The sequence below is a fragment of the Saimiri boliviensis genome, chromosome 3 (assembly GCF_048565385.1).
Source record: "Saimiri boliviensis isolate mSaiBol1 chromosome 3, mSaiBol1.pri, whole genome shotgun sequence".
NCBI classification, from domain to species: domain Eukaryota; kingdom Metazoa; phylum Chordata; class Mammalia; order Primates; family Cebidae; genus Saimiri; species Saimiri boliviensis.
In genome coordinates, this window is record NC_133451.1 from 69,081,001 (window position 1) to 69,097,406 (window position 16,406).

At 40.5% G+C, this 16,406-nt stretch overlaps 1 protein-coding gene across 2 annotated transcripts in view; it reads left to right on the forward strand.

Annotated features, from left to right (window-relative positions):
- Nucleotides 1–2,764, forward strand: part of USO1 (USO1 vesicle transport factor) — an 80,622-nt gene extending 77,858 nt beyond the window's left edge. For both annotated transcript variants that reach the window (XM_010342616.3, XM_003931984.4), the window contains 2 exons: nt 455–670; nt 1,513–2,764. In XM_010342616.3, coding sequence (XP_010340918.3) covers nt 455–670; nt 1,513–1,602 — 306 coding nt within the window. In that variant the 3' untranslated portion in view covers nt 1,603–2,764. The remainder of the gene's footprint in view (nt 1–454; nt 671–1,512) is intronic.
- The last annotated feature ends 13,642 nt before the right edge of the window (nt 2,765–16,406 follow it).

The following is a 16,406-nucleotide window of genomic DNA, read 5'->3' on the forward strand; positions in this document are numbered from 1 at the left end:
GCCAAATTATTTTATTTTTAAACCATAGATTTTATTTGAAGCTATTTTCTTTTAATTTAATTCTATGCTTGAAGTTGGGATAAAAAATATTTTTTTGAGCTTTGAGTTCTAAAATTCTGGTGTTAATTAGACTTGTGCTGTAAAATGCTTTATGTTTCTGTTTACTCCTCTGATTATCTGAAATGATAATGCTTTTTTTATATCTCTTAAAGGTTTTTTTGAGGAATAGCTAACTAAAACTATTTTTTGGATGTTAAACATTTTTTTTGCAATAACCATTTTTGATAAACAGTTTAACAGATTCTCATGTTACTCCTGTACCCTTAACCCCCACCCCTAAATTCTTTAGGTTGAACAAGTACAGTGATTTGTCATAGAAAAAAACTATTTGTTAAAAACTCTAGGAAAATGAATGCTAATTTTAGATTCCTGCCTTTCACCTTTCTTTTCCTAGAATGAAATTAAAGCTCTGTCTGAGGAAAGAACTGCCATTAAAGAACAGCTGGATTCATCTAATAGTACCATTGCCATTTTACAAACTGAGAAAGACAAACTAGAGTTGGAAATTACAGATTCTAAAAAAGAACAGGATGATCTCTTGGTGCTCTTGGCCGATCAAGATCAGAAAATACTGTCATTGAAGAATAAACTCAAGGATCTTGGTCATCCAGTAAGATTAAAATGTCTTCAAAAACGATTTGTATTATGTTTTAATGTAATGCATTTGAAAGATTTTTAATGTACCATGGAAGAGTCATGCTATATTACAGGAATGGATATGTGGGTTCATGAATATGGTATCATCTACACTGTGTTCGCTGTGTTCATTGAATTTTCTTAAGACACACATTAGGTTCAGTTTTCAGTACTTATAAACTATTTTGTCTTGGATCTTGAGCCTAGAAAGTGAATTCATTTGATTGTTCATGTGGTAACAAGACTATTGTCACCCAAGTGTGTCATTATCTTTTGCCATGTTTGGTTCACATTTGTGTGTGAAGTGGTATAGCCATTTATCAGCAAAGCTAACTGATAATATCTCATTCATATTAGAGATGACAGAGAGCCTTGGGCATCAGATCAAAGAAATCAGATGGCATATTCTACTGTAGTTACTAGAATACAAAATTTGTCCAGGTGCAGTGCTCACACCTGTAATCCCAGCACTTTGGGAGGCTGAGACAGGCAGATTGCCTGAGATCAGGTGTTCGAGACCAGCCTGGCCAACATGGTGAAACCTATCTCTACTAAAAATACAAAAATTAGCAGGGCTTGGTGGTAGGTACCTGTAATCCCAGCTACCCAGGAGGCTGAGGCAAGAGAATCCCTGGAACCTGGCAGGCAGAGGTTGCAGTGAGCTGAGATCATGCCATTGCACTCCAGCCTGGGTGACAAGATCGAGACTCTGCCTCAAAATAATAATAATAATAGTAATAAAATAATAAATATTGTTAAATGTTGAATGTGACATGAACAAATTTTCACAATATTAAATGAGTCTTTTTCCTCTAGGTTGAAGAAGAGGATGAACTTGAATCTGGAGACCAAGAGGATGAGGATGATGAAAGTGAAGATCCTGGCAAGGACCTAGATCATATCTAGCTTTAAAATCTCTAGGAAAAAGAGAGATTATATCGTAACTTTGAAGATGGAATCTAAACTTTGGTTTACCTCCACAGAAAATAAAGATTTAGAAACCAAGTGGAAAACATTCACTATTAAGACTATTGATATATTTTTGTAATGTTGCCACCCATGTTGAAAACCTTAAAACTAAATTTATGTAGAACATACATCTTTTATTTAAATCCATCTTAACTGTCCCAATATATAATTTTCAAAGAGCTTCAAACACCAAAAATACACCATTTTAAGGCATGTGGTGGCAGTGCTATTTGCCTTAGTTCATTGGTTGTTCACTTTTCAAAATTTGTGACTTTTAACTGCTAACACATTTGATTGAATATGTTGAATTGGAATTATTATTTCTCAATTCAGCATTTGAGTTTAGTTGATGATTTTCTTTTGAAGAAATTAGTTTATTTAAAAGCAAGATCACCTGGGCTGGGGGTTGGTGCATATCAACCCTCCATCTAATGTGATATCTAAGATGTGCAGGATAGGACAGTTTAGAATGAGTGCCTTGACACCTACATATGGCTGCATTCCGTACCTCAGTGAAGAAGCCGAAGGATGCTGACACAGTGATGTGGAGGGCGTTGCTGAGAAACTTTTCCAATGGTGTATTAATGTGATTGATTTTCTTTTTATTTTAAGCTAAACATCTAAAACAAATTTCAGGTTAACAGTTCACACAACTCAGATTTAGTATTATTGTTTATCATAAAACATATTATGTTCCTAGTTTTAAAAGTACCCAAACTATGATTTATATAATTTATTGGCATTTTTGCTGAATAGGTTTAAGTCAGATAATAGATTTTAAAAAAGCAAATGAAGCAGTGTGTCAAAATTTAATGTTTCATAATAAAAAATAGATACGTTCACTTAATCTTTGGTCATGGTTCCCTTTTTTTACATCTTAAGAAAAGTATTTTATTCTTTTTTCTTTTCAGTACTTTAAATTCTGGAGTACATGTGTAGCACGTGCAGGTTTGTAACTTAGGTATACACGTGCCATGGTGGTTTGCTGCATCCATCGCGCCATCATCTACATTAAGTATTTCTCCTAATGCTATCCCTCCCCTGTCCCCTCACCCCCGAAAAGTATTTTATTCTTAATAAAAGACGAGGTAAGTGAAAACGGTGAAGAGACTTCTCTTATTAGCGTACACAGCTATAACTGAATGTTAAAAATAATCTTCTTTAAAAACAATGATTAGGATTCCCTAAATTTGGGGAGGGTTAGTTAGAGCAACTACAGAAGTAGAAGAGGTTAGAAAAGGGTTTGGGTGTTTCTAAATTCAGCACTGGAGTTCTTGGCAATGATTTCCTGTTAAAGAAGTGGGCTTACTTAAAGACAAGATAGTCTGGGCTAGAAAATAAATGTATCTGCCTTCTGGGGTCAGGAATAGGACACAAACTTTTGAGAGAGAAGGAACATCACTGTCTTGATGAAGGAGGCAACTGTGTGTTACAGAGCGCTCGTGAATGCTGCACTGCGCCCACGTTCCACCACTACTGCCATCCTCAATGGTGCTTGCCATCAGAGAAAGAACTACATTACTATCACCAGACCAGCAGATAGGTGAGTTCTTCCTAAAGTTGACAGCACATAACAAACCATGAGTTAATGACTACTTTTCAGGCTAATGTACAGTTGAAGAAAAAATGGTTCAGGAGTGAGAATTTGTGAATGTAGAATACCAAAGATCTTCATTAAGAAACATCAGCAGAATCAGTGCTGCTGTGCCAAACTCAGTCACTCAGGATGGCCTGTAGTAGGAGAGACAGGAGGCCTCATGGCTGCACAGTTCAGCCCAGAGGCAAAGGGGGCTACCCCCAGCTGTAATTTTTGCCTGGATTGTATCTAGAGCCTCCTAAACTGGTCTCTCTGTCTCCAGACCGGTTGTTGCCTTTCCTTCCCCATGCTCCCACCATTCTCCATCTTCACCACAGTGAGCTATGGCAGGTGCCAGCTGTTTGGAGTCCTTAGTACAGTAAGTAAGACTCTTTCCCCCTAAGGTTATTGGTATTAGGAAATGGAGCCTTTGGAAGATGATAGGGTCTTGGGGACAGAGGTCTCAAGAATGGGATTAGTGCCCCTATCAGAGAGGCCGTGAAGAGACACCTTGCCCTTCCGCCATTGAGAGTGCAGTGAGAAGACGGCTGTCTATGAGGAAGTGGACCTTCACCAGACGGCAAATCTGCCAATGCCTTGACCTTGGACTTCCCAGCCTCCAGAATTGAGATAAGTAAATTTCTGTTGTTTATAAAGTTAAGGTATTTTGATACTTTGTTACAACATTCCAAACAGATTTGACAGATGACAAATCTGCTTTCTCCTTTCTCACTTTGCTTTTGCACGTACTCTTTCCTCTGGGTCAGCCCTCATTAAAGGCAGTGTCCATGTAGCAAGGGGTACAGTAGGGAAGCAATAATTGTAAACCAGTAAACCATGTTTGTCCTTATTATTTAAAACTTATTCAAGTGTAGTTTATACCTTTAGCACCTCCAAAAGAAAAGAGTAATTACCCAAAGTCACTAAAAGAGGTAAAGTGTCAGCTCACATTTTAATGGGTTGAGTTACTGCTCTGAAACTATGCTGATAGAAAAGAAAACCAAACCCTTTTGTTTCATAGTTCTGTTACAACCAGTTAAGGGCCTCACGATGCTCATCAGAACTAGTAATCTTCACTGGTATAGCAAAATGTATTCAATCATTCAGCTATAGCCATTGGGAATACAATGGTGAAAAAGACAAAGTCCCTTTCCCCATATAACTTACATTCTAGAGCATAAACAAGCAAGAAGAAAACAAAAGTTCTACACCTCTACTGTTTCCCCCACTTTTTTTTTTTTTTTTTTTTTTGGAGAGAGGGTCTCCCTCTGTCGCCCAGGCTGGAGTGCAGTGGGGTGTTGTCAGCTCACTGCAACATCCGCCTCCTGGGTTCAAGCGATTCTCCTGCCTCAGCCTTCCTGAGTAGCTGGGACTGCAGGCACTCGCTACCATGTCTGGCTAATTTTTATATTTTTAGTAGAGATGGAGTTTTGCCATGTTGGCCAGTCTGGTCTCGAACTCCTGACCTCAAGTGATCCGCCCACGTTGGCCTTCCAAAGTGCTGGCATTACAGGTGTGAACCACCATGCCTGTCCCTCCTCCAACTTTTTAACTTGTTTATATCTTACTGTACTGCCTAGGTCTTGAAAAGTTATTGTAGTTGTTATTATTTTTGACGGGTTTATCATTTAGTCTTCCTACTTAGAATAAGAGTGGGTTATATTCCACAATTACAGTGTTATAATATTCTGTGTTTTCCTGACCAGTGAGTTTTTAACCTTCAGGTGGTTGCTTACTGCTCATAAACATCCTTTTCTTTCTGATTGAAGTACTCCCTTTAGCAGTAGGACAGGTTTGGTGTTGATGAAATCCCTCAGCTTTTGTTTGGTAAAGTATTTATTTTTCCTTTATGCCTGATGGATATTTTCACTGGGTGTAGTATTCTAGAGCAAAAGTTTTTTTGTTTTTGTTTTTGTTTTTGTTTTTTTTTCAGCACTTCAGAGGGTGGTATGTCATGCCACTCTTGGACACAGGCCACAATCAAGGTATCAGCCAGGTTGTGTACTCATCTGCAGATCCATCTGGGAGAGAATCTGCTCCGCAAACTCACTGAGGTTGTTAGCAAAATTCATTTTCTTATAGCTACAGAACTGAGGGTTTCAGTTTCTTGCTTGCTGTTGACTGAAGTGTGCCTTCAGCTCCTAGTGGCCCTAGAACCCCTGGTTCTTTGCCTCATGGTCTTCCTCAACAGGCTCACTTGCTTCATGAAGCTAGCAAGGAGACTCTAGCCCCAGTCAGCTCCCAAGACTGAGTCTCATGATGTAACATGATGGTGACATCCATCACCTTGCCATGTGATGAAACACAATCATGGGAGTGTCTGCCCATCACTTTTATCATACTCTATTGGTTAGAAGCCAGTCAGGTCCTGCCCACAGTCAGGATAGGACATCACACAAAGGCATGAATACCAGAAGATAGAGATCATGCGTTGCCACATACTTTTATTTTCTTGAACCCTAATTGTTAGTCTCGGGATGTTTTCAAAATAATGTAGGGGTGGGGTAAGGGAAACTGAGGAGGAACAATTGGAAGGGGATAATACCTTTAATAGCAAATGTTTGTGTGAAACCCCACCTTATTTAGTTTCAGACTGAGATCCTTGCAAATGGACAACTACGTAGGTCAAAGTACCTATCACATTAGTCAGTAAGAAATGTAACAGTGGCCAAGCATGGTGGCTCAGGCCTGTAATCCCAGCACTTTAAGAGGCCAAGGCGGATGGATCACTGAAGATCAGGAGCTTGAGATCAGCCTGGCCAATATGGTGAAACCCTGTCTCTACTAAAAATACAAAAGTCAGCCGGGTGTGGTGGTACCTGCCTGTACTCCGAGTCACTGGGAAGGCTGAGATACAAGAATTGCTTGAACCTGGGAAGCAGAGGTTGCAGTGAGCCAAGGTTGCCCCACTGCATCCAGCCTGGGCAACAGCGAGACTCTGTCTTAAACATTTTAAGAGAGAAAGAGAAATGTAACAGTATAAAGAGAGAGATGTAACAGCATAAAACTGTCAACCACAATCTAGAAATTAGTCTTACAAATTTGTACATTCAGGTCAGTTTTCTGACCTTCATTTCCACTTTGTTGTCTCTGGTATCTCAAAGACATCTCACACGTATGTTAAAAATCAAATTCATGTTCCTCTCCTCCCCATATCTGGTCCTCTCTTATGCTTATCTCAGTAATTTGGCACCATCAATTGTACAAATGACAGCACAGACTCATCTTTAATAACTACCTCAGTTTTGGTCTGAATGCCTAAAAAGTTCTCATATTTGTCCATCTTCTTCCATCTTCCTGGTATTCTCTCCTGGCTCTTAAACGCTTGCTCTAACTAAAAGGCCACTTGGCAAGAAACTGGGGGCAGTCTCCCACCAACAGTCAGCAAGGAACTGAGGCCCTCGGTCCAGCCACTCAGAACTTTACCCTGCCCAACAACCACTAGCTAAGCTTGAAAGCGGTGTCTGCCCCAGCTGAACATGAGCTGACTGTAGCCCTGGCTGACACCTTGATTGTAGCTTTATGAGAGACCCTGAAGCATAGGGCCCAGCAAAGCCGTGCCAGATTTCTGACCCACAGACATTAGGAGATGATAAGTGTGTGTTGTTTTAAGCCACTTACTTTGGGGATAATTTATTCTGCAGCAATGATATATATGAAGTGTTAGTACATAGTATCTAGTTATCTTCTTTTCTTAATTGTTTTTATTTACTTTCTTTTTTTTTAGAGACAGGGGTCACACTATGTTGCCCAGGCTGGTCTCGAATTCCTGGCCTCAAGCAGACCACCTGCCTCAGCCTCCCAAAGTGCTGGAAGGCAGTGAGGCTCTGCACTCTGCCCGCTTTCCTTTTAATGTTTCTTTCACAATTTTGGTAGTTTTTACCACTACAAATTTCTACCTTATGTGTTGGTATGAAATCTGCTTTCCTGTGGCTCTATTTGTTGATTGTAGTTTGCTTCATTAGGATCCTGCAGTCTTTTGTTTTTGTTTTGTTTTTGTTTTGGTTGGAGTCTCCCTCTCACCCAAGCTGAAGTGCAGTGGTGCAATTTCAGCTCACTGAAACCTCTGCCTCCCGGTTTCAAGCGATTCTCCTGCCTCAGCCTCCTGAATACCTGGGATTACAGGATGTGCCACCATGCCTGGCTAATTTTGTATGTTTAGTAGAGACAGGGTTTTTCCATATTGGTCAGGCTGGTCTTGAACTCCCAAACTCAGGTGATCTGCCTGCCTCAGCCTCCCAAATTGTTGGGATTACAGGTATGAGCCACCACACCCAGCCAGGATCCTGCAGTCTTAAATAGCAAGCAGGTATCCCCTGTGCCTGCTCTCTAGGCAATCGTCCCTGCTTTTTCAAATGTTCCTTGGTGGTTCCTTGAATAAACTCTGTCTGTGTACATTGTGCCCTGATTGAGTAGAAAAGACAATCACCTCCATGTTCTGAGTACTTTCCTGTCTGACAGCCACTTACTCCATGTGAAGCAAGGCTGGTAAGGTATTCAGTAAATGTTGGCTGTTAAAATCATTTTTTCAGGCTGGGCACGGTGGCTCACTATTGTAATCCCAGCACTTTTGGAGGCCGAGGCCGGTGGCTCACCTGAGTTTGGGAGTTCAAGACCAGCCTGACCAACATGGAGAAACCTGGTCTCTACCAAACATACAAAATTAGCCGGGCATGGTGGCTTATCCTGTAATCCCAGCTACTCAGGAGGCTGAGGCAGGAGAATCACTTGAACCCAGGAGGCGGAAGTCGTGGTGAGCCAAGATTGTGCCATTGCACTCCAGTCTAGGCAACAAAAGCAAAACTCCATCTCAAAAAAAAAAAAAAATCAACTTTTAAGCCAGGCTCAGTGGCTCATGCCTGTAATCCCGGCATTTTGGGAGGCCGAGGTGGGCAGATCACCTGAGGTCAGGAGTTCGAGGCCCGTCTGACCAACGTGGTGAAACCCCGTCTCTACTAAAAATACAAAAATTAGCTGGGTTTGGTGGCGTGCACCTGTAATCCCAACTACTCAGGAGGCTGAGGGAGGAGATTCGCTTGAACCAAGGCAGTGGAGGTTGCAGTGACATGAGATGTTGCTATTGCACTCCAGCCTGGGTGACAAGAGCAAAACTCTATCCCAAAAAAAAAAAAAAAAAAAAAAAAAAAATCATCTTTTCAATGTAGTCCAAGATTTTAGTAGCTGGAGACGCTGTAGCATTGCAGGCTTGTTGCCCGCTTATTTTTCACAAGTGCTGCTGTTAAGCAGTTCTGTATTTGGGCAGTTGATCTTTTTGACTCCCAAGAACAGGAGCATTTGTATCTGTTTAAATTTCAATTTGTAAAGTTTACTACATTGCTGCAGCCTTTCAAGCTCTTTTTTATATTCTGATTTTTATCATAAATACTTCACATTCTCCATTTCTAAAGAAAAAAAGTGGTGGAGGAATTGTTTTACCCTGTGGACCTCACCATGTTATTGCCACAACTCAAGATGCTCATGCAGTGGAAAACTCATAAAATTTCAGTTTTATTTAATATCAATTATAAACATTATATAATTGAGATTGCTTATGGACTCAAAGTGCTACTAAATATCTAATAAAGATACAGAATAAACAACAATAAAGATAATAGGATTCTGAACCTCATTTAATATATCTAAATAACTTTAAATTTTTCTAATCTTATATAATTGGTATTTTTCTTATAAATACAAAGCGTCTAGTGTTGAAAAAGTACACAAAGTACATACTTGGGTTGCAAAAGCGGGGTATTAGTTTATCTTAATCATAATCTCAAACTTTCATATTAAGACAAGTTTTCTAATTTAAACAGGAAGCAAGATACCCATTGAAAGTAAGAAGTGGAGAAGAAGTCTAAGGAAAGTGGAGAAATTATGACAAAAATTATGTAGCTATTAAATTCAAAGCAGTATTCTTTTGGTCCAACTATGGGCACATCCTTATTCTGTTTGGTCATTTTTGAAAGGTGTAAACAAAATGCTGCCATTTCAGTGACAAATTTCTCCTATCAAAGCACTCTTTCTCCCAATTTAATAATTTTGTGTCACAGTATTCAAAGGAAAAAAGTTTTGAGTTTATAAGATTATAATATTTAAGGTAACAGAAATATTATAATCTTATAAATATAAGTAGCAGAAAACCTAATTCAGAATAACTGAGACTAGAAGAACTGGGACCGGGCGCGGTGGCTCACACCTGTGATCCCAGCACTTTGGAGGCCGAGGCGGGTGGATCACGAGGTCTAGAGATCAAGACCATCCTGGACAGCATGGTGAAACCCCGTCTCTACTAAAAATACAAAAATTAGCTGGGTGTGGTGGCACACACCTATATCCCAGCTACTCAGGAGGCTGAGACAGGAGAATTGCTTGAACCAAGGATGCGGAGGTTGCAGTGAGCCAAGATCCCACCAAGAGTGCACTCCAGCCTGGCGCCTGGCGACAGAACAAGACTCTGTCTCAAAAAAAAGAAGAAGAAGAAGAATTGGAATGAGCATAGAAAATTCCCATGAGATATCTTGCTATCACAGAGAGTTGAAAAATGAGCCAATAATTGGAGTAGGATGTGGGGTCAAGAGGGAGACATATTTTAAAAAAGGAAATAAGGAAATAATACTGATGGAAATGGTTGGCTAGAAAGTCAACATTCAGTGCTAGAGTCATCCTTGAATAGATGAATGGGGATAAAGTCTAAAGCACAGTGACAAGGAAAGCCTTGGATTGGTGTATAAACAATAAATCCATTGTAAGAGGAGAGAAGGTGGAGAATATGGATTAAAAAGGAATTTGATGGACCTGCAGTGGTGGGAATGTGTCAAAATTTCATCTCACTGCTTCCATTTTCTGATTTAAACAGGAAGCAAGATACCCATTGAAAGTGAGAACTGGGGAAGAAGTCTGAGGAAAGTGGAGAAATTATAAAGATACATGTCTTAGAGTGGAGCGTGGGAAACCGAATAGGCCAGGAAAATAGTTGCAAGCATCAACTTCAGACAAAAATGTCCAGAGGAGTGAGACTTTATCTTCTGTGTCTCTTTTTGAGAGCCTGGAAATCTTTCCTTGAAGCTTCAAGCTGACTGCTTGTCAGTAAGGGTTAACATCTCTGAACACATTTAGGTCTGCCTAGGAAGGTGACCTTGGGTCTGCCTTCAGCAGCACTGTTTCCTTGGCAACTACCAAGTTAAGCTAGTTGAGCAATGCCTTGTGCTAGGAGCTGACTACCTGCCTTGTTTGCTGTGAAATCCCCTATCTGTGGATCTTCACACGAATGGGAAAGCTATGGGTTGGCATCCAGACAGACAACTGATAAGAGACCTTCCAAGTGAAGCCAGGCACTTCGATCTTCCTCAGGAGCTATACACACCCCAGGAAAGTGATAGAGGCCAAGAAAATGTATACATAGGTAGCCTCTGAGCCTCCAGATGACATGAAGATACTATTGCACTCACTATTCCTGTATTGTGTCCCTCTATAAAGTTAAAAAATGAAGTATTAAAGTCTGTTGTATCATATGAGTTTTACTGACAACCGAAACCTGTGACTGGTGCTGATAGGGACAGAATTGTGTTTGAAGCAGGATTCGCATTCAAATCCTCAATTCGTATCTTCCTGTTTTGTGGCCATAATTGGCTCATAGACACATTTACTGGCAAACCTATTACTGTCAAAGGAAATGAGACCACCATGATTGTCTTGACTAATTGCAGTTCGTCGCTCATACTCCTGGCATGTGGTGGCTAAGTGGGCAACACCTCTTAACAAACACTTCTTTGTTGGGGTGGGTGATAGATACATAAACAAAACAAAGGTTATGTTAGGAAGAAGGAAACTCAAACCCTTGCTTCTGCACTTTTAAATTTTGAGCAAATTACAAAACCTCTAAGAATCTTAGTTTCTTCCTAGAGCTAATTATACCTACCTCATAGAGCTATTGTGAAAATTAAAATTATTTTTAAAAATTTATTTTTCGAGACCAAGTCTCACTCTGTTGCCCAGACTGCAACCTGTGCCTCCTGGGTTCAAGTGATTCTCCCACCTCAACCTCTCAAGTAGCTGGGATTATATGCACCCACCATCATGCCAGCCTAATTTTTTTATTTTTATTAGAGAGTGGGTTTCACTATGTTGGCCAGGTTGGTCTCGAACTCTTGACCTCAGGTGATCCACCTGCCTCGGCCTCCCAAAGGGCTGGGATTACAGGTGTAAACCACCACGCCTGGCCTTAAATTTTTAATATACACATAAAAGTCTGCTTAGGTTGAGTTATGCTGTAGAAACAGGTCTCAAATTTCAGTGACTTACGAAACCAAAAGGTACTTCTTTTTTTTTTTTTTTTTTTTTTTTTTTTTGAGACGGAGTTTCGCTCTCGTTACCCAGGCTGGAATGCAATGGCGCGATCTCGGCTCACCGCAACCTCCGCCTCCTGGGTTCAGGCAATTCTCCAGCCTCAGCCTCCTGAGTAGCTAGGATTACAGGCACGTGCCACCATGCCCAGCTAATTTTTTGTATTTTTTTAGTAGAGACGGGGTTTCACCATGTTGACCAGGATGGTCTCGATCTCTCGACCTCGTGATCCACCCGCCTCGGCCTCCCAAAGTGCTGGGATTACAGGCTTGAGCCACCGCGCCCGGCCCAAAAGGTACTTCTTATACATGTTCATGTCCTTGGCATGCCAACCGTGGCTCTGCTCCAAATCTTCATTTCAAGACCAACACTGAAGAAGCAGCTTCTGGCCCAGCGTGGTGGCTCATGCCTGTAATCTCAGCACTTTGGGAAGCTGAGGCGGGCAGATCACTTGAGCCCAGGAATTGGAGACTGGCCTGGCCAACATGGCAAAAACTCATCTCTACAAACAAATACAAAAACTAGCCGGGAGTGGTGGCAGGTGCCGATAGTCCCAGCTACTCAGGAGGCTAAGGTGGGAAGATGGATTGGGCCCAGGAGGCAGAGATCACAGTGAGCAGAGATTGCACTGTTACACCCTAGTCTGGGCAGCATAGTGAAACTCTGTCTCAAAAAAAAAAAAAAAAAAAAAAAAAAAGCAGCAGCAGCTTCTGGGAAAGGCAGGTCTCATGGCAGAGGCAAAGGAGAGATGTTAGAATCTCACAGTGGCATTTTTAACTTATGCTTAGAAGTAGCATCATTTCCATTCACATGTCATTAGCCAAAGCAAGTTATGGCCAAACTATTATCAATGCAAAGCATAATCCCATAATACACATCTGATAAGGAGGGGCAGTGAAAATGTCAACAATAATATAATCTATGAGAGTACATAGAAGCATAACCCACAAATATTAGTGTCCTTCCCTTTTCTCTTTTCCCTTACTGGCTCCCCCTGAGAAACCCAAGTGTACAGCATGGAGAGGCTGTGTAATGTCATAATTAAGAGTGTAGATTCTGAGAACAGACTGCCTGAGTTCACATCCTAACTCTGCCATTTTCCAGCTGTGTGACTCTGGGCAAGTTATTTAACTTCTCTATGCCCCAACTTCTTCATGTAAAATGGCAGTAATATAATACCAATGCCACAGAGCTGTGGATGAAATGAGTCCATGTAAGTAAAGTGCACGGCATATGGTAAGCCCTATATGACAGTGTTAACTTTGTTATTGCTGTTGTCATTATTGAAAGAAACCTGGTGGGAGGTCAAAAGACCTAATTTAAAATCTCTGCATTAACTTACTTTATTTATTTATTTATTTATTTATTTATTTATTTATTTTGAGATAAAGTTTTGCTCTGTCACCCAGGCTGTAGTGCAATGGCACAATATTGGCTCACTGCAACCTTTGCCTCCCGGGTTCAAACAATTCTCCTGCCTCAGCCTCCTGAGTAGCTGGGATTACGGGTGGTCGCTACCACACCCAGCTAATTTTTTTTTTCTTTTTTCTTTTTTTTTTTTTTTTAGTAGAGACAGGGTTTCACCATGTTGGTCAGGCCGGTCTCAAACTCCTGAACTTAAGTGATCCACCCGCCTCAGCCTCCCAAAGTTCTAGGATTACAGGTGTGAGTCACCATGCTCAGCTGCATTATAATTCTAACAGTGACTTTGAGCAAGTTACATAGTTTCTGCAACCCACTTACTTCTTCATCTGTAAAACTGGAGTAACAATTGTTTCTGGAGAGGCCACTTAGGACAATGGTTAAAAGCAAGGACTCTGGAGCTGGACTACCTTGGATCAAATTCTGCAGGAGTTCAGTCAGGGTGCTGGGAGAAATTTTAGAAAACGCAAACCTTCTTGGAAGGCTGGAAGGTTTTGCAAAAGCCTTGAGAAAGAAGTTATGGCTGAAGGCAGCCTAACCCCCTTACCTTGAGCTAATAGCCAGGAGTAGATAAAAAGGAATGCAGAGGAGTTTATCTAAATAGTTTATTTACTCATGTGGTCCTAAGACCCATCTTTGATCTTCTGCAGTCACATGATTGCATGACTGCTCTCTACTCAGGAGGTCGGCAATGTTAATTACCCTCTAATGGTGTTTACTTGAGACCTCTGTCATTTAATCTGTACTAAATAAATGTGAAGGCCACCAGTTTATTGAGGCCACTGCTGACTCTGGTGGAGGACCCTGGGTCTGGCTGACAGGCAAGTCTGTGTCAGTGTACGTTTTTCATCCATCACTTGGTCAGGGTCTGCAGGTCAGACCCGACAAAATTCCAACTCCACCACTTTCAAACTGTAGACTTTGGGGAAATTACTTAACTTCAATTTTATTATCTATAACGTATGTGTAATAATCATACATTACATTCATAGGAATATTATGAGAATTAAATGGACTAACAGTTGACATATAACATTGTTAGAACAGTGTCTGGTGCTGAATAAAGTTTCAGTAACTGTTTGGCATATAGAGGAAGTGCTTTGTAAGTGTTAACTATTCTCACAGGCTTTCGAGGATTGGCTGTATGAACAGGCATGAAAATGCTTTATGAAAAGCAGTGGTCAAATGCGGAGACTCAGGAATTAGCAGTATAGAAGACTATATGGCTATGTAATTAGGCTTAATCAGGCTTAGCATGTCCAGGCAGTGGCAAGCACTTTCTTCTGGAAGCCCATCAATTCAGAGGGACCTCCTTAACTGCTTCCTTTAGTGGAGATGGGCCCTGGCTGCTGTGTTTGTACCTTGTAACTTGTAGAAGCAAAAACTGATACCCTGCTTCCAACATGATAGAGCACTTTACAAATAAAACAAACAAATCTTTGCACTCTGAGATAAACCAAAACCACCCCAACTAGTTCCAATCTCCAAAATAAGAAAATCTTGACTTATTTCTTGTAAACCTAAACTCCCTAATTTTACCCCTGATTTTTTGCTAAGGGGTGTCTGAAGACACATGATAACTTTTGTGGAAATGCTAATCATGTGGGAAAGGTGTTTTTCCCCACCACCAGCTGCCAATGTAACTATTGTAATCTTGGTAATTTAGGGGCTTTTCCCCTTTAAATGTTTGTTTTGGGCCATCATGGTGGCTCATTGCTGTAATTCCAGCACTTTGGGAGGCCAAGTCAGTCAGATCACTGGAGGTCAGGAGTTCAAGACCAGCCTGGCCAATATGGGAAAACCCTGTCTCTATTAACAGTATAAAAATTAGCCAAGTGGAGTGGTTCTTGTCTACAGTCCCAGCTACTCAGGAGGCTGAGGCAAGAGGATTGCTTGAGCCTGAGATTTCAGAGCCATGATCACATCACTGTACGCCAGCCTGGAAAACTATGTGTGACCTCATTTAAAACATATGCGTATATAAATATATACATCTGTTTACATAAATAAATGAAATGAGTCCATGTAAGTAAAGTGCATTTGTTTATATATACAATATATACACAAATACATTTGTATATATATTTATATACATAAGTATATATATGTTTTGTTTTCTAATTTGAAAGTCTGTTTTTCTAAAGTCTAACTCCCACTTTCTTTTTCTCTAATTTGAAAAGTCTGTTTTTCTAAAGTCTAGCTCCCTCTTTCTTTGTGAGTAAAAGGTGTCTTTCCTTTTCTGAATATTTCTATCTTGGCTATCGTTGACTAGACTAGGGGAATTGATATCTGTATTCTCGTTCAGTCTGGTCTGGCTTCTTTAACCAGGAAGATATGAGCTGAGAGGCTGTGGAGTAGCTGTCTTCACCAGATGGGCACACAGAGAGGTAGAGAATGTGTATCTGCAGAGTAGGATGAAGCAGAGACAAGTGGGATGGGAGAGAGGCCGGGGCTGGAGGACAACCCTACCACCAATACCTGCTACAGTCGCCATCCTATCCCACTTTTTTATTCACTTGGCAACACTAATCACGCTCTAAAAATATTTGATTATTTATTTATTTGTGTCTCTACACCCACAGGAATGAATGAATGTAAGTGCTATGAGGGCAGGAAAATTGTCTTTCTTACCACTGAATTCCCAGGACCTCAATCACTGCTTGGCATATAAAGGGCACTCCATAAACATGGGTTGAATAAATAAATTCTATTTATTTATTCACAATTGTAGGGGGAGAAAAAACTATGTTCCTTTTATCCATCTTAAATTCATTGGTTGAGACCCCAGTAAATTAGACTGAATAAGGATAGACCAACAAGAGAAAAGTATGCAAATTAATTTAATACAAAATTTACATGTTGTGGGAGCCTTTGTAAGGAAATGAAGACCCAAAGAAACGGTGAAGCTTGAGCTTGATGAAGAGTGGAAAACCATGGGAAAATGTGGGGAACGTAAAGGAGTATGAGCTAAGAGTAGTAAACTGGGGCAAGTCCCATTCATTCAGGTTCCTCTCAGCAGGCTTCCGTCTTTGGAGATAAGGATGCTCCTTTTCTGCAGATATAGGGAGGACACCTCTCACGTGAAGGTCTTGTAAACTGTTTCAAAGGAAACTCAGAGAGTCCTTCCAGCACCTGCCATTTCTCAGATCCCTTCAGCTTAAAATATTCAGTTTGCCAAGGGGCCATATTTTGGGGTAGTATATTCAGAACCCCTCCATAATCAAACTTTTGAGAGCTTTTGTCTTATTGTTTCAAAGATCTTGTTACCTGCTTTGAGTTATTACAAATTTAACAGAATTAGGAATATGAAGTTTGACACTTTAAAAATGATGAGACTTTTCTACATGGAATGAGTCTTAGTGGTGCATCCCTTCAAGACAACTAATAATAATGTGTG